At 36.7% G+C, this 22,608-nt stretch overlaps 1 protein-coding gene across 2 annotated transcripts in view; it reads left to right on the top strand.

Moving 5' to 3' along the window:
* The window catches only part of kcnh1a (potassium voltage-gated channel, subfamily H (eag-related), member 1a), a 42,699-nt gene that overhangs the window by 2,321 nt on the left and 17,770 nt on the right, over window positions 1–22,608 (top strand). The window contains exons 2-9 of one of the 2 annotated variants that reach the window (XM_067610593.1): window positions 5,086–5,209; window positions 9,129–9,235; window positions 9,625–9,753; window positions 10,519–10,637; window positions 10,994–11,386; window positions 16,600–16,626; window positions 20,017–20,174; window positions 22,098–22,369. In XM_067610593.1, coding sequence (XP_067466694.1) covers window positions 5,086–5,209; window positions 9,129–9,235; window positions 9,625–9,753; window positions 10,519–10,637; window positions 10,994–11,386; window positions 16,600–16,626; window positions 20,017–20,174; window positions 22,098–22,369 — 1,329 coding nt within the window. The remainder of the gene's footprint in view (window positions 1–5,085; window positions 5,210–9,128; window positions 9,236–9,624; window positions 9,754–10,518; window positions 10,638–10,993; window positions 11,387–16,599; window positions 16,627–20,016; window positions 20,175–22,097; window positions 22,370–22,608) is intronic. The other variant, XM_067610594.1, reaches the window with a different exon arrangement.

Genomic DNA, 22,608 nt, shown 5'->3' with positions numbered 1-22,608 from the left:
TGTTTTTTTGTTTCTATTTCAGATTTAAATGTTTAATGCACCACCTAAACTTAACTCTCTCAATATATAGAGTGACACTTGACACTTGTTTTTCTTTAAAGCTGTGCTGTCCATCTTTTTCTCAGCAGACATGTTTACTTGTCATAGCAGGAAATGCACAGGTGCAACTACTATAGATTAATGATGGATCCATGCCATTTGTGTGTCCCAAATCAATCATGTTCACTTATCCAGACACTCAGTAGTTTACTCAATAGTCAGTAGAAAATTGACATTTTCAGACACTTACCGGTCATCATCATTTTGTGTCATCACTGAAAGGTGCAGAGTCACACAACTGTAATGTTTGCGTCCATAAAACCAGCATTGACAAGTTGAAATGTCGGTTTTTCAGTAAAATAAGTTGGAGCTTAGTGTGCATCATGGGATTGTTAGCAGAAAGTAGTGTACATACGGATATTTTTTGCTCCGTTGTTTTGAGGGAAATATATAGTGGATACATTTTTCAATTGGACGCTCAAAATGGCGGACAGTGAATATAGTGCACTATATACTAACTATATACTAAATATACTATATAAGTAAGTCAGTAAGCAAGAATGCACAATAAAACATGAAATGTAGCTAATACTCAAAAAAGGTAGTTAATTAACACTTATGACAACCTGAAAACATAAACTAGTCCTTATGCAAAATACACTTTCTTATCCTATGAGGAAAAAATCAAAACATGCAGTCCTTATATCACTCCGAACCAAAAACTAAAAGTGAACTAAGTGAACAACAAAAGTGTGCTTAGACTCACTTTTATCAGGGAGATGATTTTCAGTAACATTTCTCATTTTTCCACATCATATAGAAGGATTATTTGTGTGGTGTTATAATAGCTAATTGGATTCAGTGGGTGTCAGAGACCTACTATGTTTTGAAATTGCATAAACCTAGAAAAAATACATAAATCACACTATAAATCTACATTCACTGTGACATGTGACAAGTGTAATTCCACCCACCCACATGGACCCTCTGATTGTCACAGAGCATTTCACACACTGAATGAAGCCATCATTAATGTTGTTAATCTCACCTGTGCTTTTCTCACATGACAAAATGTCTGCCATGAAAAATGTTTATAGCCAGTTGTCATCTTAAATGAATCAGTCCTTTAAAGCTACATTAATCAATATTTTTCATATGTATCAAATGACTAAATTAGGTTGTATCCAGTACTTTGAACGTTGCAGCTCTACAGAGCTGTTCAGCTTAATTTAGCTCATTATTTCGGTTTTACAACGCAGTTACTGTTTTAGCTCAGTCTTTGCTCTCATCAGCGGCAGTACACAGATGTTTTTTGCAAACACACTCTGATAAACATACTGTACGCTACCTGACCAACACCAGACAGTCGACAGACAAAGCTAGCGTGGAGCATTTAGCAGCTAAAGAGCCAGATATTTCCCTCAGGGGTTGATGGAGACCAAAAACAGAGCCAGTAGTAGAGTGAATATTGGGGTTACATTCCTCAGGTGGACAGAAACACAACTCCAAATGAATACTAATGTTGCTTCAAGTCTGCTAGATGTGCAAATGAAAGCAACTGTATGCTACAAACTTCAGCAATGTCAAGCTGTCTGTTTTAGAGTTTATCTGCCCCCTAGTGGCCAGAAATGCATTAATGCAGCTTTAATTAGCATAAGTTTAAAGCAGGAGCATAAGTCTACAGTAAAAGTACTGTTTCTGTAATTCTAAAACCTGCATTCACTGTTTTTTGGCCATTTGGAGGCAGCAGAAAAAGCTGTGAACAGAACAATGACATATCATCACCTTTTAAGTTGATATGTTGAACTTGATAGCAAACAGTCGTTTCTTTACACATCCAGCGGTTATGGAGCAACATCATCATTCATTTGAAGTCGTGTTTCTGTCCACCTGGTGAATGTAAGTTCAATATTCACTCTCTTTTAGCTCTGTTTTTGGTCTCTACCAACTCCTGAGGGAAATATTCACTTTAGCTGCTAAATGCTCCACTATGTTCACCAGCTAGTCTGCAGCTAACTGTGTCGGTTTGTCGTTTGGTACTGAGCAGGTAGTGTGCAGTGGAGTTTTAGAGCTTTTTCTCTGAAAATGACGCAATGAGAGTGCTGAGAGTGAACCAAAACAGTAAAGATGCAGCTGAATGCTGAGCATTGAACTGAAACTTGCTTCAGTATAAAGCTTTGTAAAGCTAAGGGGAGCTGCAGAATTGCGGTTAAATTTCTGACATTATTTGATACATTGTTAATATAAAAAATATTGTTTATAGCTGCTTTAAATGTCATAATTTTCTGTACAAATTTGCTGTTGGTCTGGCGACGTAAACCAGTGAACTTTCAGCCTAACTGCTTTAAATACAAGCTCAGCCTTCAGCCTGAGGTCTTGATAAATAAAGCTATAGTTGCTATACAGATTTCTTTGAACAAATTGTCATGTTTTTAGCGTGTAGCATCCATTCAGGTCAGAGGATTGCTGAGTTCACAGCAGTGTTGTAACCACATGTCTCTCTTTTTGTTGGCATGCCCCATCTTTTTTTGTCTGACATTGAACAGATGTTTCTCACTGTAATCTCTTAACACTTGTTTTCTTTTCAAAATTTTCAGTTTGGACACTGTCACATAGACAGACAGGTACAATAAAGTTTAGTTTGGCGTGCTGCTCGTGTATTCTTTACAGTTTCCCTCTCTTTGTAATGTACCACTAAATGTTCTATACCAAATGCTGTTAATTTACAAAGCACTTACGCACTACACATGTTTATATCTCTTAAAATGTTGGTGAAAATTTGTTGCAACACAGCAGTAAATCAACAAATCCGGGGCTAATAACACTTACAGAGCTTTGGAGCTTCTTTACTCACAAGAATAACATTCATCTGATCATTGTAAAATAACACGTTGGCATGGAACGTCTCGAGCATCATATTCTGTCAATGTCTTCATGCTTTTAGTTGTCATTTCAATGTGTTTGATTTTGATGTGATCAAAGGAATGTAGTTTTTGTGTGTGTGTGTGTGTTAATATGTGGGATGAAAATGACTGTATGTGTTTTATGCCAAGTGTTCAATTCCTTCTCCTGCTCCTTCACCCCTGTGTCGTCACGTTGTTGTAGTCTGTGTGCCTGTCAGGGTAGTTTGCTTTAAGATTCTGTATTTTTCTCCTCTCCCAATGAAAACTATTATATCTTCTCCTCCTTTTTGCATTTTCCCAAATTATGTGGCTAATGGCTATGTGTCACATTGTTTTACTATGTCAAAAATAATCCATAAACATCACTATGTTTGTAATATTATAGTTTTTGATCCCAGCTGCAGAATAAAACTTAAATTATTCTTTTTTTTTCCTTTTGTGATTGCCGTTGTCACCTGCTAAACCAACATTTTATGATGTAAAATGGTAAAATGCAACTTGCAGATGTGCAAATTAATAATCATGTCTAATTTATCAATGAAGTCTTGCATAATTATCATTAAGGGACAATTACATGTGATATTTATTTTACAAGGCAAAGATTGATGGCCTGTATTCATGTTCAAATCATAATCATAATCAGCTCAACAATCCTAATTTATGTTCCAGCTTTAAAATGATTTTATCAAGTATTTGAAACAAACATAATTAATGTAGTAATTTTATTTAAGCCATAGTTAAATTTTGCACATTTTTCCATCACAAATTCTACATATCCCTATCAATTGCATGTTATATAGTTCAAAAAGCCAGCAGGCAAAATGAAAAATACCGGAGCTATCCTTTAATTTCCTATCACATGACATGAAGACCATTTAGACTTTAAGTAATGACACTGAGCAACAGTGTGTTAATTATAAAATTGCTGACAGGTTTAAAAAATTAGGACGTAAGCAAAATAGGCCATTAAACACGCACATGCAACTCTTACTATTTAGGTTTATTAACATTTTGATTATGATTAAGTCTAGCTTGGAGGCCTCACTAACATTTGAATATGTAAAATATGAGAATTTATGTACTCACTGTTTTTCATGACATTTAAAAAATCAATGACGGCGGATATTAATATTTGCAGACTGCATTTGCAAATGAGGAATATTTTCACCCAGTAATATAGGTTGGGGATACATGGGAAACAGCATTTAGGCTTATTACTACATTCTCTACATAAGCAACACACACAAACAGCAACATAAGACATTATTGAGAAGCAATATACTGTATATATGCCAAAATTAGTGCAGAACTAGTAACACTTGTGCTAACAGTCAACTAGTATTTGGATTAGTGGCGTACTGCAGGAAAACAGAGTTTGTCTTTGGCTGACATTTGTTTTAGTGAGTATGTGCCCTGTGTGGAGTGTGTAATGGACCATCATGGACACTAATGAAAATCATTTAATTGTGTTAGCAGCTCTTAAAGCAACATTTAATCAATCTTTTTAATGACTGGGTAAACATTGCGAGACAAAGACACATTTTTAAACAAGAAATTTGCTTCAAAAATACTTAAAACAAACATGAAGGGACATATTGTAGCTATGGTGAGGGAATAATCTCCATCATCGTCACAAAATAAGTGACGGATTGCTACCTGATATTTAAAATGACTCCTGAAGCACTAATCCTAAATGTTTTCTCTCTTCCATTATAAATTTGTGTCAAGAATTGATGAAATATCTTGTCCCCAAACAAAAATATTGAAGGAGCCATTTTTCTGTTTCTCTGAACATCAATACTTGCTCTACAATAACAAATGTTAAAGGACAGACACTTAAGAATTCAGTTATAAAAACACTCTTGTATGCAGCACTTTACATTGATTCAAAACTTATATATTGTGGCCTAACATTGTGTCCTGTCATTTTTTTGAATAACTGTTTTGTCTTTGCAAGATTTTTCCTTTGCAAGTCCCCCAAATCCTTGACTTTGATTTAGATGAAATGCAGTTTGCTTCAACCTTTTCTCTACCCAAACCATAGTTTATGTTTCTATAACTTGCTCCTTTTTTTTTTTTTTAGAAAAATACTGTAACCCCTCAAGTATTCGTCCCTTTTTCTTTCCCGTGTACTTTCAAACAGATACAAACTTTGTCTTGGGAAACGCTCAGATTGTGGACTGGCCCATCGTCTACAGCAATGACGGTTTCTGCAAGTTGTCGGGGTACCACAGGGCCGAGGTGATGCAGAAAAGCAGCACCTGCAGGTAGGCGAGAACATCTGTGTCTTAATAATACAAATATGTTTGGATTTCAGTCTTCAAATGCTGATGAGGAGAGATGTTTGGTTTATCAAATTTACTGATTTAACACTTAATTATGAAATGGGGAACATATCAACTATAGCTTTTTTTGTTGTTGTCCTGCACCACGTTACAAACACGTTTTTAAGATATGACAATACATAATTATTTTGGCTAAATCTTGGACTTCTTTTGACATGATGTATGTCATACAATAGATAGATAGATAGACAGATAGATAGACAGATAGATAGATAGATAGATAGATAGATAGATAGATAGATAGATAGATAGATAGATAGATAGATAGATAGATAGATAGACAGATAGATAGATAAATAGACTACAATCAGTTCTTTGTTTTGCTGCAATGAAAAGTTGGTAAAGTGAATCTCAGTGCCAGTTTTTTCAGTTTTGCTTTCAGTTTCAGTCAGCAGGTTTAGCTTGATACTCTCTTTTCTAGAAATAAAACACATTAAGTTTATTTTGTACCACTGTAGGAGCATTTTTTTTAAATTTTACATCTATTGCATTTGTGTGTATTTGTATTTTCACCTTCTACCACCAGGAGGAACGTTTTTCTTTCAAGGTGATAAGTAAAGAGGCTTATTTAAGTAGATATATATATATAATCAGGTTTCATCTCCTTGCAGGTGTTTGTGCTCATGTTTTTGGTTTTGTACTTTCTGTGGAGACTTGGCACATACAGTATTTACTACATGCCACTATCGCCCAGCAGCAGTGTCTTAAGTTTAGATTCTTTTGCACAATTCTTGATTAATTAGCAGGATTATAGGAAGTGTTATTGCATTATCAGTACAAAAAAACATGTTAAGCATTACTTTTCGATCAAATGGTGAGATTCATCTCTGCAGCTGCAGTAATGTGGTCAATGAATCAGCCTGTTGTGGTGAAGAAAGAGCTGAGCTGTGAGGAACCACCACGCTTTCGATTTATAGATCTTCATTTCAAACCTCCAATACTGTAATGAGCTGTGAGTAATGGCCTAAGTGATAAAAGTGTAGATACAAGGAGTCAAACTGAGGTTTCTCCCCCAACGTTGCTGGGCTGTAAGACACCATGAGGAGCTCTGTTGTGCAGTCCCCAGGGGCTTGTTTTTATATATACTGGACTTAACTGTGAGGGGACCCTGGAGTCCTTGGATCGACTACAGTTCCCCTCAGTAGCTTCATCTCAGCAGAGGAAGTCAAAGTCATAGTATATTCTGCCACGTTGAGATGAAGGAGAATTCAAATAAAATAATAAGATATCCCCATAATTTAGGACAGTCCGGTAGATTTTTTTTTTTCTCTTACAAAGCCAGAAACCAGATAATAAGACACAAATCTGTGATGAAATCGGGGTGTAAGAGCTGAAACTGGTTCCACATCACTGACTGCAACAGTGAGACCACAGTGTCTCTGGGGTACTCTCTCCAAAACTGTTCACATGCTGTAAAAGGAATAAAAATTGAGAAGTATTCCTATCCGAGTAAACCATTTCTAGCCTTGTGTGGTGTTGACTGTGCCCGTCAGTAACCACTATATTAATAGGATCACATGGAAACAGTTGGTGCTGCCAGATTTGAAGACCGTGGGAGATTTCATCTGTTGTGGGAGATGGTGTTTGTTGCAGCCAACACTGCGGCTATTACTGATTTACACCCTCGGGTCCCCAAACATAAGCTTCAGAACACTTGCCAATACAAATATTGAACAGGCGATTTGTTTTAGATTTATTTTTAGTTTGCTAGATGGAGTGAAGTTCCGTGTTTGCAAGATGAGGGAAGACAAACCTAAACTGACTGTATTTGAGAGCTGATATTTTTGTTTACACATAGTTTTCATGATGCTAGTGTTATGTGTACATGATACAATAAATTTCAGTGAATTACTTATTCCTTATTTCAAGAATTACAATAATTTCCCTCATGTTACAGTACAACTAGACAAGCTAGCAAGGCTATCGAAAACTAGCCTAGTTAATCGACTGTCTCCGTCACAGTTGCCCGTTGAGTCTCCCTTAGTTACATTTGTCTTTATTCGAGGAAGAAACAACACGTCATTAGTGTACGGTCAATATTAAGTTCTCATAGGAAGCATAACATTGTAATTAATATAGTAGTATTAGAAGTAGAGTAGAGTAGAGTCCTCAAGAGGGTTAGGGTTGGGTTAGGGTTAGGGTTAGGGTTAAACAACAAAGAAACAACAAGATTTGAGGAATAAATAAAATATGTTGTCAATATTTACAGTAATCTAAATGATGTAACAATGTCAGTTAAACTGAAACAACAAGCTAAGTCTCAATTTGTTATATTTTGACCAAGATTTTGTTATTTTGTTTGTTTTTATCTTGCCTTTTGTCTGTTTTGTTAAAAGGTTCTTAATCTGTAAATGATTTATGCCACAATTATTGATTTGAGATATTTATCTAATCTTAAGAATAAAATAGATTTATTGATCCCTGTAATGCAAACTTATTTTGTTTAATTGTATTTCCCCATTTATATATTGACGTCCTTTATATACTTTACTTCACTACATATATTGTAGCCTTGCTGTTGTGTCATTTTGTTCTTTTGACCTATCAAGTCAAAATTTAAACTCCCAATAATTTGACCAAATGATTTTATTTTGTCTCTAAATTTTAGAGACTTTAATTTAATAAACAGTGGGGTAGTTGGTTCTTGATAAGTAGTTTTTTATTTATTGTTGGCATTTTTATTAGATAGGCTCAACAGATATGCAACAAAGACCTATAATTGATATTGAACCCTGGATGTTGTTGGTTTGTGCTTAAACCAGTCAGCTATCAGGAAACCCCACTGTGAAGTAGTTTTAGTAGTAAAATTTTCCAATTAGTTACTCATCTGGTCTTTCTGCCTTTTTTTTGCATTGTTCTTCCACATTGTTTTGTTTTCCAACAGTATTTGATCCATTTCATTTTCTGTCAAGGAAACATCTCTGTGAGCCTGATTATGAGGCCATAAAACATTCACAGAGGGCAACTGTTTGATGTTTTAGAAGATGACTCAAACGTAAAATGTATACTCATTTCCCCAGAGTGTTTAAGTCAAATATCTGCATCTCTTCTGCTGTAGATGTGTTGATCAAAGATTTCCATCTGAACGTCTCTTACAGTGTTCTGTGTCCCTTTAATTATGTATATGTGTTTTTTTTTCTATACTGGATCCTGCAAACATACAAAGACAAACCTGTGGGAATTTTTTACGCATGACAAGAGAGTCATTAAAGTATTTTCTTTGAAGAAAGTCACATGTCTCCCGGCTCAAAGAGAGAGAGGACATTCATCAGTGATATTACATCAAGCACTGGTCTGAAAAGTCTCTGCAGCGTCAGAATGTAGTCTCATTAAATTTAGCCTTCCTTTTGTATTTCATAACAAACTCTGAGTTATATTTAGATCCTGCTGGAACAGGCTGCTGCTGAGGGTGGCAGTAACAAGCAAAGTGAGATGAATGTCTGCAGCGTGGTTAAATGTGCTCATGCTTGCTTGACCCGTCTTCAAGAGGGTCTTTGCGTTTGGCCAATTAAACACTACACAGCATTTATCTTTTTTATGCTTTCAAAGTACATTTCAATGAGTTTTAATCTACTTTTACTTTATATTTGATACGGTATGATTCTGCAATTCACCTCTCTAGTGGTCTCTAAGTACTAGCAGTAGTCTGCACAGTTTAGGTGTCAAAGCAGCTGAAGATGAGAACAAAATACCACAATCTAATGAGGAAATACTTGGCACAACATGTAACTAACACACTCGAGCCTTCCTCAGCAGTCTGCAGTACAAGAACAAGCATGCTCATCCAATGTACCGCTGTCTATTAAACATTCAAATTCTTATTTCCCTTTGTGTTTTCCAGCTTCATGTACGGGGAGCTCACGGACAAGGACACAACGGAAAAAGTGCGACTGACGTTCGAGAATTATGAGATGAACTCGTTTGAAATACTGATGTACAAGAAGAACAGTAAGTAGCGACACCATATGTGAGGAAATAGAAAAATGTGAAGTTCCACTCTCTTGTCATGCAAATGTATTCAGAGCCTCTGTAACATACAGCTGAGTTCAAAGGCAGCCCAGATCATTTCTACCTCTGTAGAAATCTACTAATTGGTTGCGAGCCAGACCAGAGAAAGCTTCCCCAGAAAAATGTGATGCTCTGTCTGTTTCCACTCGCAGGTGTAACCTTCCTCTACTTGCAGGTGTTAAAGGAAAACTTTTGAAAGTCATTTTTGTTCACACTATGCAATATATATATATATATTTATATATGCACTGTGTCATCTCCTCGAGAAGTATGATGATGATGATGATGATGCAGCTAAATAAATGTGTTGTTCTTTTTATACTTTTCAGGGACGCCTGTTTGGTTTTTTGTGAAGATTGCTCCCATTCGAAATGAACAAGAGAAAGTGGTCCTGTTTCTTTGCACATTCAGCGACATCACGGCCTTTAAACAGCCCATTGAAGACGATTCTTCGAAAGGTTGTATTCAACAAGCTATATTTCTCCAATATTATACCTTTTGTTAGGAATCGTGTCTTTCTGAAGCAGCCAATGAAAGTTATTTCTACTTCAGAGTGTTTAAAATGGTAAAAATGCATCTATTTCCAATTTTGTGACACTCAGAAATGCCTTAAAATTGTGTGGCAAACATGTTTGATCTAAGACTTTACATACAAAGATTATCAAATGAGAGAGGTACAGATAATAGTAGTCTATCAGTGATCACCATTCGACCCTGTGCATTGTGCATGTGCTCTGGCAGGTACCCATTGAGTCAAATACGCCCCCCCATCATGATGGTTATCAGCCTAAAAATTACTCACTCAAAACAGAACGTGAATTAGTGTAAGAGAGCGACTACAAACCAGCAAAAACAGGATCTGGAAATGTCATGAAACTGTAGTTCAGTCCACATCAACAGGTCGCACTCTGGTGACGGCCGGTATGTCTGGAAGTACTTTAGCTTGGACCAACAAAACAACTGACATATGTGTAGCACTCATGAGCTCATAATAGTTGAGCCTGTCCTCAACAGAGTCGCCCAGAGAATAAGTCCGTTTGTTAAAAAAAAAGTTTCTGTTAGTAGTAAAGGTGGAAGTACTGTGGTCCTTCCATAGCTGTGCTGTCCAAATTGGATTGCACCTGTTGGTAGCAACACTAGACACATATATTGTACATTTACTACTATTGTACTCTTCATCGTGAGTAACAATTGTACATATACTGTGTTTTTATTATCCTCAGGTTGGGGAAAGTTTGCCAGACTGACTCGAGCTCTTACAAGCAGTAGAGGCGTCTTACAACAGCTGCAGCCCACAGTTCACAAAGGAGAAAACGTCCACAAACACTCCCGCTTAGCTGAGGTACGGAGGATGTATGTGATTTTATTCCTGATTACTAAGAAAAGGCTCAGAAATGTCTGGAAACTGTCACTTTGCTGTGAGGGGTTTCATCTACAGATTCAAGTTCTTTGTGGCTGAAACGTTGATAGAAAACACAAGCACTGTATAAAAGAGAGTAAACCTTAGAAACTGAGAAATTGTGAAGAGAGGAGTCATTTAGATCAGGTCAGTTAGCGTTAGAGACTTACACAGCAGTTCTTATGAGCAGGTGAGCTACAGCCACCACCAGGACGACACAATTTAAGCCTCAATCCACTGCGTATATTTATACATCTTTTGGTGTTTCTCAGTTTTCCTGACACACTGTTTTTTGGCAGGTACTGCAGCTCGGCTCAGATATCCTACCTCAGTACAAACAGGAGACCCCCAAGACCCCTCCTCACATCATCTTGCACTACTGCCTCTTCAAGACCACGTGGGACTGGGTCATCCTCATCCTCACCTTCTACACCGCCATCATGGTGCCCTACAACGTCTCTTTCAAGACGAAGCAGAACAACGTGACGTGGCTGGTGGTGGACAGCATCGTGGATGTCATCTTCTTGGTGGACATCGTTTTAAACTTCCACACGACGTTCGTGGGCCCCGCTGGCGAGGTCATCTCCGACCCCAAATTGATTCGAATGAACTACCTGAAGACCTGGTTTGTTATCGACCTGCTGTCCTGCCTGCCCTATGATGTCATCAACGCCTTCGAGAATGTAGATGAGGTGAGTGCGGCGGTTGTTAGTGTGGTGTGAGATTTGGGGTTGTTTGTGTTTGTGCCGACTATGGACGTAAAGCTGGAATGAGTAGTCAATTAATCAATTAGTTGGTTGGCAGAAAATTAATCAGTAACTTTTTGGATAATCTGTTAATCGTATTTCGTCGTTTTCCAAGCAAAACAGCCAAACATTTGCTGGTTTCAGCTTCTAAAATGTGAGGATCTGCTGCTTTGTCTTTGTCTTATGTGATAGTAAAGCAAATATTTTGGGGTTTTGGACTGTCGGTCAGACAAAACAAGCAATCTGACTATGTTGCTTTTGGCTCTGTTTTTAACAGTTTTCTGACATTTTATACACAAAATGATAAATCAGCTAAACAGGACAATAATCTGCGGTTTAGTTAATAATAAAAATAACAGTACAGTCATTAAGTGTTCAAAGGATCTGTTTCTTCATAAATAGGGAATAATTTCTGACCAAGAAACCACTCACTAGTTATCAGTTGTTGAACTATTAGAAGCAGAAATAATTATCTGCATTTGTTTCAGCACCTCAAATTTTAGGATTTTTGTCTTTTCCTTTCTTTTAAATCACTGCAAATTGAATATACTCTGTTTTGAATTTGAAGACCTTGCGCTCTGGGAGTTTGTGATGGACATTTTTCACTATCTGGCAAGTATAGACTAAATGATTAATCAATAAATTGAAAACAAATAATCGGTGATGAGAATAACATTACTTGCAGCCCTATTAGCATTTGTTCACCTTGCACCACCAGCTCACAGCTTGTCTCGATGCAGTCTGCTAAGAGTATCAGACATTGTTTCAAGTGTACAATAGACAGCATGAACCTTTCCTACACCTGAACGGATGAATGCATCATTGACTGGGCTGTTATTGGTCTCTACTTTCAATCGTCTGACTAGAAAAACCACAGCAGCTGTTCTGGAAAACATCAAATGTCTCCCAAACTACCCGCCAAAATCAGTTTCTTGATAAAGTTTTAGGCAAAAAATCAGCAGTGTAAGAATCCTGCTTCATTTTATATCTGTAACACCTAGTTTAGGTGGATGTTTGCAAGCTTCGGGACATTTAACAGGCTGTGAGTCAAAACATCATCTAGTCAGTGGATTATTTCAGACTTAAATATCAAAGCAAAAACTAAGATGGCAGGATCTAGTCAGGTTTTGAGAGGCTGTTAGCAGTTAGCAGTTCATTAGGGGTATAAACCAAACCTCAAAAAACTTTTAATATTTCATAAATTATATTTATAAGTTGGAGTCTCAGACATTTTATCCAGAAAAAGGTTGCTGGTCCTGTGTAATTGTTAATAATTACAATTTTAATAGAGAATTTACTCTCAAAAAGGCAAAGAAAACAGTCAGCACTCACTATCTAATGTGTGTGTGTGCTTACCCAACATCTTATATGTTGGAGAAAAGTCTTATTTACAAACTCTAAAGTTCATATCCTCCCTCAAACTAACAATTTATATAAAAGAAACTTGAACATAAGCAAATAGATTGAGCAAATAGTCGATCTAGTCTGAAAAATCGGTTGCAGATACAACGTTTCGGTGTATGTGTCACCTGATGAGTAACAAGAAACTGTAGAACAGAAATCCATTAAATAGTTCATCCATCAGAGTGCAGAAATTTATTTTTCAACTGTTTTCAACAATTTTTTAATATTGTGCTCACAATTCTTAAAAAACACAGATTTAAGGGAACCTTTATCAAAAATATGTGAAACTTTCAAACATGGATGTTGATATCAGCCTCAGAAATCCAGTATTGGTTGGACTGATATTTACAGTAACAGTAAAAAACTGATTGGTCTTTATGCTAACAAATCACGGTTTATGAGTTGATTGACACGGTGTCATATTTATCATGTCTCCATGCAGGAACATGTTTCATATCATATCCTGCTCACTGCTAGTTATTCTGTACAGTCAAAGTGAAGAACTGAGTTTGAATAAGCAGCACAATATTAATATGTTTGTTTGTGAATTTATAAATGTGCAGCCATAATAAGGAGTGTTTGATGGAGAGTTATCACAGGATCTTGAGATAATTGGCACATTTTAATTGGGGAGGGAGCGTTAAGTTATTAAACCGACACACTCTTCAGTGCTCCGCTGTGTCACTGATGCCCTAAAACCATTAACACCTTATGGCAGCTGACAAAAGAACTGAATCATGGGAGAACATGTGCTGTGAATCAGACTAAGGCACATTATTTTTGCCAAACAAGCATTTTGAGTCAGTAACTTCACTTTAACTGGATACCAGTACTTATATAGGTGATTTAATGTTACTGTATGATGGTGAATCTCTAATTTTTTTCTCTTTTATCTTGATCACAGAGAAAGAAAAAGATATTTATGTGTAGTTCAGTTGTGATATAAGATTGCATATACCTGCATTTATTTCTGTGAGGAAAGAACATCATGTTATAGGATGCCTTCATGCTAAAATATTGCATGTAAGCACACAATATTTTGTATGTTTAGGTGATTTTTATTTACTGAAAATCAGTTGTATCTTTACAGTGCAACCACAGCTTCTGAACCACAAATATCTCTGAAAATTCCTGTTTCTTTTCTTCCAACACACACACACACATTGATTAAATGGAGCCTCAGGGTCCTGCACTTTTCATTATATCAATGCATCATTGTGTGTGTGCTTAAATGTGTCACATCTCATGATGTGTGTGCGTTATTGCGACAGTGTGGCTGTGTAAAATGCTGTGATAGCATTTAACGGCACAGTGTTGGCTGGCTCTCAGGGCCTGTCTGGTAGCACATGCACTACAGGGGAATATGAAATGCTGTGGTAATGCTTCAAAACAAGAGGCTTGTTTGTGGGCAGCGAGCTCTGAGTTGTATTTGCAGGTCCAGCATTTTGACCCTTTCTGCTCTTTCAACGCTTCAGCATCCTGAACGCTGACAAGTTCAACTGGCTGGAGGAAAGAGGTCAGCAGAAAAGAAAACAACCTTTTGTGATTTGAAAGATAACGCTGGTGCTGTTTGAGCTTTGAAAACAATAATAACGAGTATTGTCTGTATAGCCTGATGTACTTTGTTCCTCCTTGTCATAAAAGGCACACGTTAAAGATGCATTTATGTGACTCCTTCATTACAATAACACAGACTGCATCTGAAATAGTTAAGTGTTCACTATATGTCGCACCATAAAGTAGGTTGGTAATTTTGTAGTGTTATCTACTGAGAATTATTGCCGCTCAAATGATTAGTCGATTAATCTGCAACAGTTTAGAAATTCAGTTAAGTCATTTTTTAAAGCAAAAATTAAAAAAAAAAATCTCTGGTTCCAGCTTCTCAAATCAGAATAATTGCTGGTTTCTTTGGTCGTCTAAGATTGTAAACTGACTATTTTTTTGGTTTTGGATTATGAGTTGGACAGAAATATTGTTGATTAATTAATTGTTGATTATTCGAGAAAATAATGGGTGGGTTAATTGTGAACTTTCAATGGTGAGAGGTAACTACCATCATGTATCGCACAGGCAAAACAAGGTAAATGAGATGACTGAAAGATGATAAGAATAACTATAAAATACTTCAATTACTATAAATAATAATTAGTGTTAAAGAGTTGTTTTGATTTAGTGATTTGATGTCCTGCAGTTTACGATCCTCTCAACAGAATCCCCTTTATAGACAGCCGAAGTCATGACGTCACATCTGGACTCGGTACAATCTCTCATTCAGCAGTTTTTTCTTTGGCCTTTCTGAAAATATGAAGCAAGTTCCTCGGGTTCACTTTTTATATTCTAAGACAAATCGTTATGCACTGCAGCGGTTGTCATTGATGGACTTGCCTCATTTGTCGAGCGCTGACGTTTAACCCACAATGTCTAAGGCTTATGGGAAATATTGGGGCCACTGTTGCATGTCATACCCCTCTCTCTCTCAAAAAAGAAATGGAAGAGATATTTCAGCCTTTGGCTACACAGAGAAAACTTGTGGCAGAATGAATTGTTGATTTTTTGTCTTTTCAGGGGATTTGGTGGATGTAATAAAAAGATAAATCAACACCAGCATTATCCTATTAGATTATGTAAGATTATTTAGTCATTATGCAGTTAGGCATATTGTTTTTGTGTACTATAGTAGTACTGAACAATTAGTGAGTAGATGAGAAGCAGAAATGTAAAAATGTAGATAACTAATGTATCATTTATCAAGCAAGTCAACAATTTCTGGTTCAACTTTCTCAAATGTGAGAATTTGCTGCTTTTCTGTGTTTGATATCATTATACATTAAATATCTGTCAGCAATTTAAAGGGAATATGAAGATAGCACTTCGGGCTCTGGAAAAATGTGAATCTTTTTACAATTTTTGACATTTTATAGACTTATTTAAATAGTTAATGAAAAGGTTAATGATAATAACTGTTCGTTTCAGTCCTAACCTGTATAATACAGCTTCATACTTTGAGCATGTTAGGGATGTAACTGTAAGCCAACATTAAAGCTATGACCGTCCACTTCCAGGATCATCTCTCAGTGTGTTTCCGCAACAACTCAGTGACTCCAATTTGCTCCAAATTGCTTTGAGGCAATCCATGGCAAGGGTAAATGAGAGCGCGTAAACAATTGCCCGTGTTATTAAACCGGCGCCGAAACATCTTGCCACTGCTACCGACCTTAACGACTGACATGAATAACTCTGATGGCTGTTTGCCCCAACAGGTTTCCAAATAGGGAAGGGAAGAACATTAACGAGGAGCGGCTGTCAAAGATATTCTAGGCAATCTCAAATCGCTGTACATCACCTCGAGCCTGACTGAGCCTCATAGTCACTGTGTCATTTCACTTTGTAATGACTGAGAACTCAAAACAACAACAAAATGATCCACTTCATGTCGCTGTCCAAGAGTTTTAGCAAAAAGCTCTTCTGGGGACAGAAAGTGACGGAGCTTTCCGTGCATGCTTCAGTCATTCTGCACACGCTTTACGAACACAGATAAGGTTGTTTTTTTTGTGTGTGTGTTTCTTTTCATTTGAAACCTTTATTGAATATTGTTTTTCTCATGTGTTTATTCATCGCTTACTACTGATCAAGTGTCTTCTTTTTTCTTACTTGTGCTTCGTTTTTGTTTTTTCTTCTTTTTCATCCCTCCGTTCTGTTTGCATGGCCCCCCCTTCCACTTCTGCCTGTATTCATGCATGGGACGCGATGGGAAGAATTGGAACCACCGAGCTGTCACTCAAGTAGGCTTCAGTTTGATTAGCATATGATAATGAACAGTTTTGTGGTTTTTTTTATTTTATTTAGACACACACACGCACTTACACGTCACACATAAACCCTCCATCAGGCTTTTAACCACAGTGGTCGCACACTCACCGCATTCGCTGTAACATTTATTCTCACACCAGTGTTTCAGCTGTAGTGCTCGATGAGAGTGCAGCAACAGAAGCATCAATGCATGAAATAAATGTCACAGCAAGCGAGTTATGGATTTTGCAGCTTTTTTTTTTTTCCCCCCCTGCTAAAGCATTTCATTGCCAGGAGATAAGAACTATTGTGTTCTACAATCTGTAAAATGAACAACAGCTTCATTAAAGCGTCATGATTCAGTCCTAATATCAGCAAAAACATGTCTGCGGCAACAGGACACTAATACTTTAAAAGGGTTAAAACTTCATCTGTAACACTTTAGCATTTATAAGCAGTATATAAACATTTAATAACTGCTTTATAAGACATTATAATGTAGTTATAAGCAGATGTAAGGATTTTTTAAAAAAGTATTATTAATGTACAGTATTTGTCAACAATTATAACTTCCTCTATATATTGTTACATTTCTGTTTTACTATATTGTAATTCATCTGTTAATACACCAGCCTCCTCTAATGGGCCCACAGCAATCAATAAAATGTTAACTTTTTAAACAGCAACTACATTATGGTGTGTTATAAATTATTTATGAAGTGTTTATACACTGTTTATAAGTGCTAAATAGAGGGAGGGTTAAAGATAAGTGTTACTACATCGTCCTGGCATTGAAAATATACATTAATAGGAAAGAAAGGTTCTTAAAGGATAAATCTGGTGATTATCAACATGAAAAGTAAACTAACAATGATTTGATCTTACTAACAAATATTGTCTGTGCATCCGCAGGCAATTACATACCTTCATTACATTGAACGTGGGCATTGTTGTCGATACACCATCCTGATGCCGTACTCACTACCACACCATATATTAATCCGCAGCTGAATATAGTCCCCACCAATTTCACTACTTACTCCTGTTTAAGTAATATTTTCTAGGAACCCAGCTGTTTTAGGACTTTCCTTTTAAAATGTAAAAGTATATATTTACATATTTGTATATTTTTCTTTTTTGTCTCCAGTAGGAAACGTCCTCAGCAGGGGCTGAGAGTCTAAGACAGGCAAGAAAAAAATAAAATATCAATTTCCTTATTCTTTAATATGATGATTCATATAAATAATCTTTAGCCACATTTGAAAGATTTTGATTTTGACCATTTGGATAGCTAACTTGGGTGTCAGAAGTTGAAATTTACATTTATCTTTGTGTTTTTAAATATAGGAATTTGATTAAAAGCTGATTAAAACTTGGCCCATTTAACAAGCATAAAGACTGTTAGCAGGGGGAAACAGCTAGCACGAAACTTCCTGTAAAACCACAAATTATTGTTTTTCAAGCTCACAAATGATATACATTTTAATTTGTGACTTTAAAGGTGTTAGTAGGTGTGTATTTTTAACTTTAGGCTAAGCTAAGCTTTCTACTTGCTCTAGCTCTATATTTACAGAAAGGCACAGTGCTGTTCATATTCTTATCTAACTCAAAATCAACTATGTATCCGCAGAGTTTCCTGCAGAACTCAAAAGCACGATTGCACTGATAATTGAATTGTGTCAGAGGCTCAAGTCTGTAAAGGGATTGAAGAGGAGCTGAGGTGTCTGGCAGGAAGCTAGATCAGATCAAGTGACAGCGAGCGCTGCAGTTGTACTCGCATTGCAGACCACAGCACATTAGCAAAATCAATACCCCTCCCACCACACACACACACACACACACACACACACACGCACACATACACACAAACACAGAGTACCACCGGCACAGACCGTCACAAAGAAGACTGATGGGATTGTAAATATCTGTTTGAATCCCTGGGTGGGTTTTTCAATATACAGCTAAGCTGAGTAGACATTTAGCTGCTGGTTATGTAACCGCTAGATGTTGTGATATTTCATCACATTGCACAGGAATGTTTTTAAATTTGACTCCAGATATGTGAACACTTTCGTTTTTCTGCATCTTCTTTGTATATTCTGTGTTTGCTGTTAATGTTGTATATTTACTTCACAAGACAAGTTCATACACATTCATACATGACATCTCCTCCTTCTCCCTCATTAAAAATCCAGAGTCTATGAATATGCAAATATTTTGAATTTCAAAATCTCAACTGCCGGACACAAGATGTCTCCTACTTCACTGTGAAGTCCATTCTCAGTGTTTGTACACTGAGAGGCTTCAAGTTTCCACATCACACTTGTATAAGTTTTATATTCAACCAGGATTGGCTTCCAAACTAGTTGTGATGTCACAAATCAAGATCGTAGGTAAACGGCTTAAACTCTTTATTTTCAGTGAGCTCAGAGAAACTTCCCCCCCTTCAGCAGATGAAAGTGAAAACAGCCTTCTAGTGTCAAACTCTGCATAAACATCATTCTGCACAGTGAAACTCAAACATCCATCTGAGGCAACAAGAGACAAAACACATTTTTGAGTTTAAATATATACTTTAAATATCTGATGTGGAAGTCAAAGCCTGAACAAACCCTGGAGTACATCACTCCATCAAACTTTATGTTCACATTGGGTTTCATTGTTACTTTTGTATGATAAAAAATATGATTATTTAGAGTGAAATCTGCTGAAGATTATATTTATTTCATAAATAAGTTAACAGACAACAAAGATGTTAACAGCGGGGAAAACTACATATACCGTATATATATATATAACATATTTTTTGTGCCATATTTTTATTTAATCCTTTATTTAAACAGGTAGACTCATTAGGATTTCTCTTTTTCAAGACAATAAACACATACAGTTAAAGCAAGACAGAAATTTCACACAGACATGTTTGATGTGTTTTTTCCAATTAAAGTATATTAAATCTTGCGGATTATTTCTTTACATGAAAAGCTATACAAGGTAATTCTTCAAAATCAGACTGTGTACTTGCTGATTGTGCACCTACATTGTTTAAGACAGTACATATTGTGCAAGATAGACAGATCAATAGATAGACAGACGAGTGATGTAAGAGGGAGGAAGAAGGGAAAACAGAATAAGAAAATCATAAATAAGTAAAATTTTAATTAGAAACAGAACTTAAAACTAAAAACTAGGACTATAATCTAAATATTGACAATGATAAAGTATTAGAGCAGTGCCATTTTGATATTAATAATATACTTCCAATGTCAACTAATTTACACTTTTAATTACAAACTGACAGCAAATCTTCAATGAATGATTCTTTTTGTCTTCTACAAATCTTGTTTCTGATGTCTGCCTCTCCTCTTTCATTCTTCTTTTAGGGGATCAGCAGTCTCTTCAGTTCACTCAAGGTGGTCCGGCTCCTCCGTTTGGGTCGGGTCGCCCGTAAACTGGATCACTACATTGAGTACGGAGCGGCTGTGCTGGTCCTGCTGGTGTGTGTTTTTGGACTGGCTGCTCACTGGCTGGCTTGCATTTGGTATGTTCACAGTCATGACATTAGTTTTTATTCATTTTTTTATTACATTTCACCAAAGAATCTCCATTTTTTTCCGTATCTGCCATTACAGTGCAACATAATATGGACAGTATATATATTTCAATCAGGATTTCATTCATACAATTGTCAAAAAGTGAATAAAAACAGAGAAATTTAAGTTTGGAGTTACCATACTTGCACATATAAATTACATAACACATTATGAAACTGTTACGTTCTGCCGTCACCGTTATACATTAATAGCGCTGCCAATTATTATAATGAGGCGATTGATTAAGCTAATTAATGCATTAATTATCTGTTATTTTTTTGTCAACATACTTGTTTTCACACATTAAAACGATGTGTTTTCTGTACCTTAAAGCCACAAAGAGTTAGAGAGGTTTCAAGAGAATTAGTTTTTCCTCATTAAAATGCAAATTTATGGAGCACGGGCCTCCAAAGTCTAATCAGATCATCTACTCTAAGGGGGGTAAGTGTGGTGGAGGCATTAAGTTTCCATCATGTGTTGTGCCTGATTTATTATGTTTATGACAACGTCTACACTCACACACAGACTGATCAGACACACTGACACAGACAGATGCCAACACGACAACTTACAGTAATGTCCTGCATGCATTAAAAACTAAAATATGTTTGATAGTTGATGCTAAACACTATTTTTTCCTTTGCAGATGTTCTTTTATGGTTAAATTATGATGTATTTCCAGCTGTACAAATCCTTATATTTACACGTGCACTCAGTTCAGTGTATTTTCGTGTCATGACAAACATTTGACCCATCCTTTATAAGATTCTTCATATTCATTGTCAACCATAATATGTCTATCTACAAGATTTCAAATAACATACAGTTTGATAATGATAATAATGATGATCAAACTTTGAAGCTGATGTTGCTCCAAATCCAGTCAACTCAGGTACCAGTAAAAATAGCTCCCGTATCATTGCCCTCTGTGTGGTTTCTGTGGTTGCTATGGTCACATGACAAGCTGCGGCAGCAAGTTGAAAAAAAAAAAAAAGTTAAACCATCATTAACTCAGATGACAGCAGTTAATAGCCGTTCACAACAACAGCAGCCACCCCTTTCTCTTGTCAAATTCTATCAGGTCAAATGAAGTCTAAAAACTGTGAGACATGAACCATGTGCTGAACATTTAAAAGGAAATACACAAAAGATATAAAAGTATTTCCTTTTAAATGTTCACCACATCAGCAGAAATCCAAAAACAGACAGAAGGAAGGAAAATAACACAGACAGTAAACATATATAGATGTTTGCATTTGAGCCAGTTTGAACACTAACGCTACCGAGTGGTGCACACTTAGGTTAATGTTAGCTACTTTAGCTAAATTGTGCTGGTATCATAATCAAGTAACATTAAACTTACCGAAATATTGCGACAATAGTCTGACTCAGAGTGATTCCTGGAGTCACTGGGAGAGCAGCAGGTGAGCCAACTGTCAATCACAGCTGTCAGTCAACACCCACAGGATAGACACCAAAGCTACTATAAGTCTTCAAATCTTATTAATGGAGCAATAATTTCCAAAATGATCACCAGCACACTTATTAGAGGGTCAGAATTTAGTGATTGAGACCATAATGACACTGAAATTAAAGTATTTCTAAAGAGAAGTTGACGCCTTTTGAATGGGAGTCAATTGGAGTCAGGGGTTTTTTGGAGACAGCATCTAGCAGCCTTCAATGGCATTGCACTTTAAGGTATTTCCACGTTGGTTTCAGTCTCAAGCCTTGGTAGTTGCCCCTAATTTTTATTCTGAGGTCTTTTTTTCTCATCTCCCAGCCTTCCTCGAAGACACCAGCGAATTCAAAGGTGAAGTGTGAAATTAAATGTTTAATACATCACTGACTATTCCTGCCTCTTCATACTCCAGGTACAGCATCGGTGATTACGAGGTTATCGATGAAGAAACCAACATCGTGCGCATGGACAGCTGGCTCTACATCCTGGCTGAGACGGTGGGCACGCCGTACCGCTTCAACGCCAGTGGTTCAGGGAAGTGGGAGGGCGGCCCAAACAAGGATTCTGTCTACATCACTTCCTTGTACTTCACCATGACCAGCCTGACGAGCATCGGCTTTGGAAATATTGCCCCAACGACAGATGGAGAGAAAATCTTTGCCGTGGCCATGATGATGATTGGATGTGAGTGGAGGCGTTTTATCTTCTCTCTAATGTAGCAGATACATGATACATGAGAAGCAAGACTACACTCTCTAAAGCCACAATCCACTGAGGTAGGTGAATAAATGAATTATAGATAGAGCCATCACTGTTCAGAAAATAGAACTTTACAGTTGATTAGCTGAGCAATATTTCCAACTCCCCTTTAACTTAGAATATGCCGCTCAGGTTGAATTATTTCTAATGCCACAATCACTAAC

Source organism: Thunnus thynnus, chromosome 14 (assembly GCF_963924715.1).
Source record: "Thunnus thynnus chromosome 14, fThuThy2.1, whole genome shotgun sequence".
Classification (NCBI taxonomy): Eukaryota; Metazoa; Chordata; class Actinopteri; order Scombriformes; family Scombridae; genus Thunnus; species Thunnus thynnus.
The sequence above is the reverse complement of the archived record's forward strand: the minus strand, read 5'-3'. Positions and strand labels throughout refer to the sequence as shown.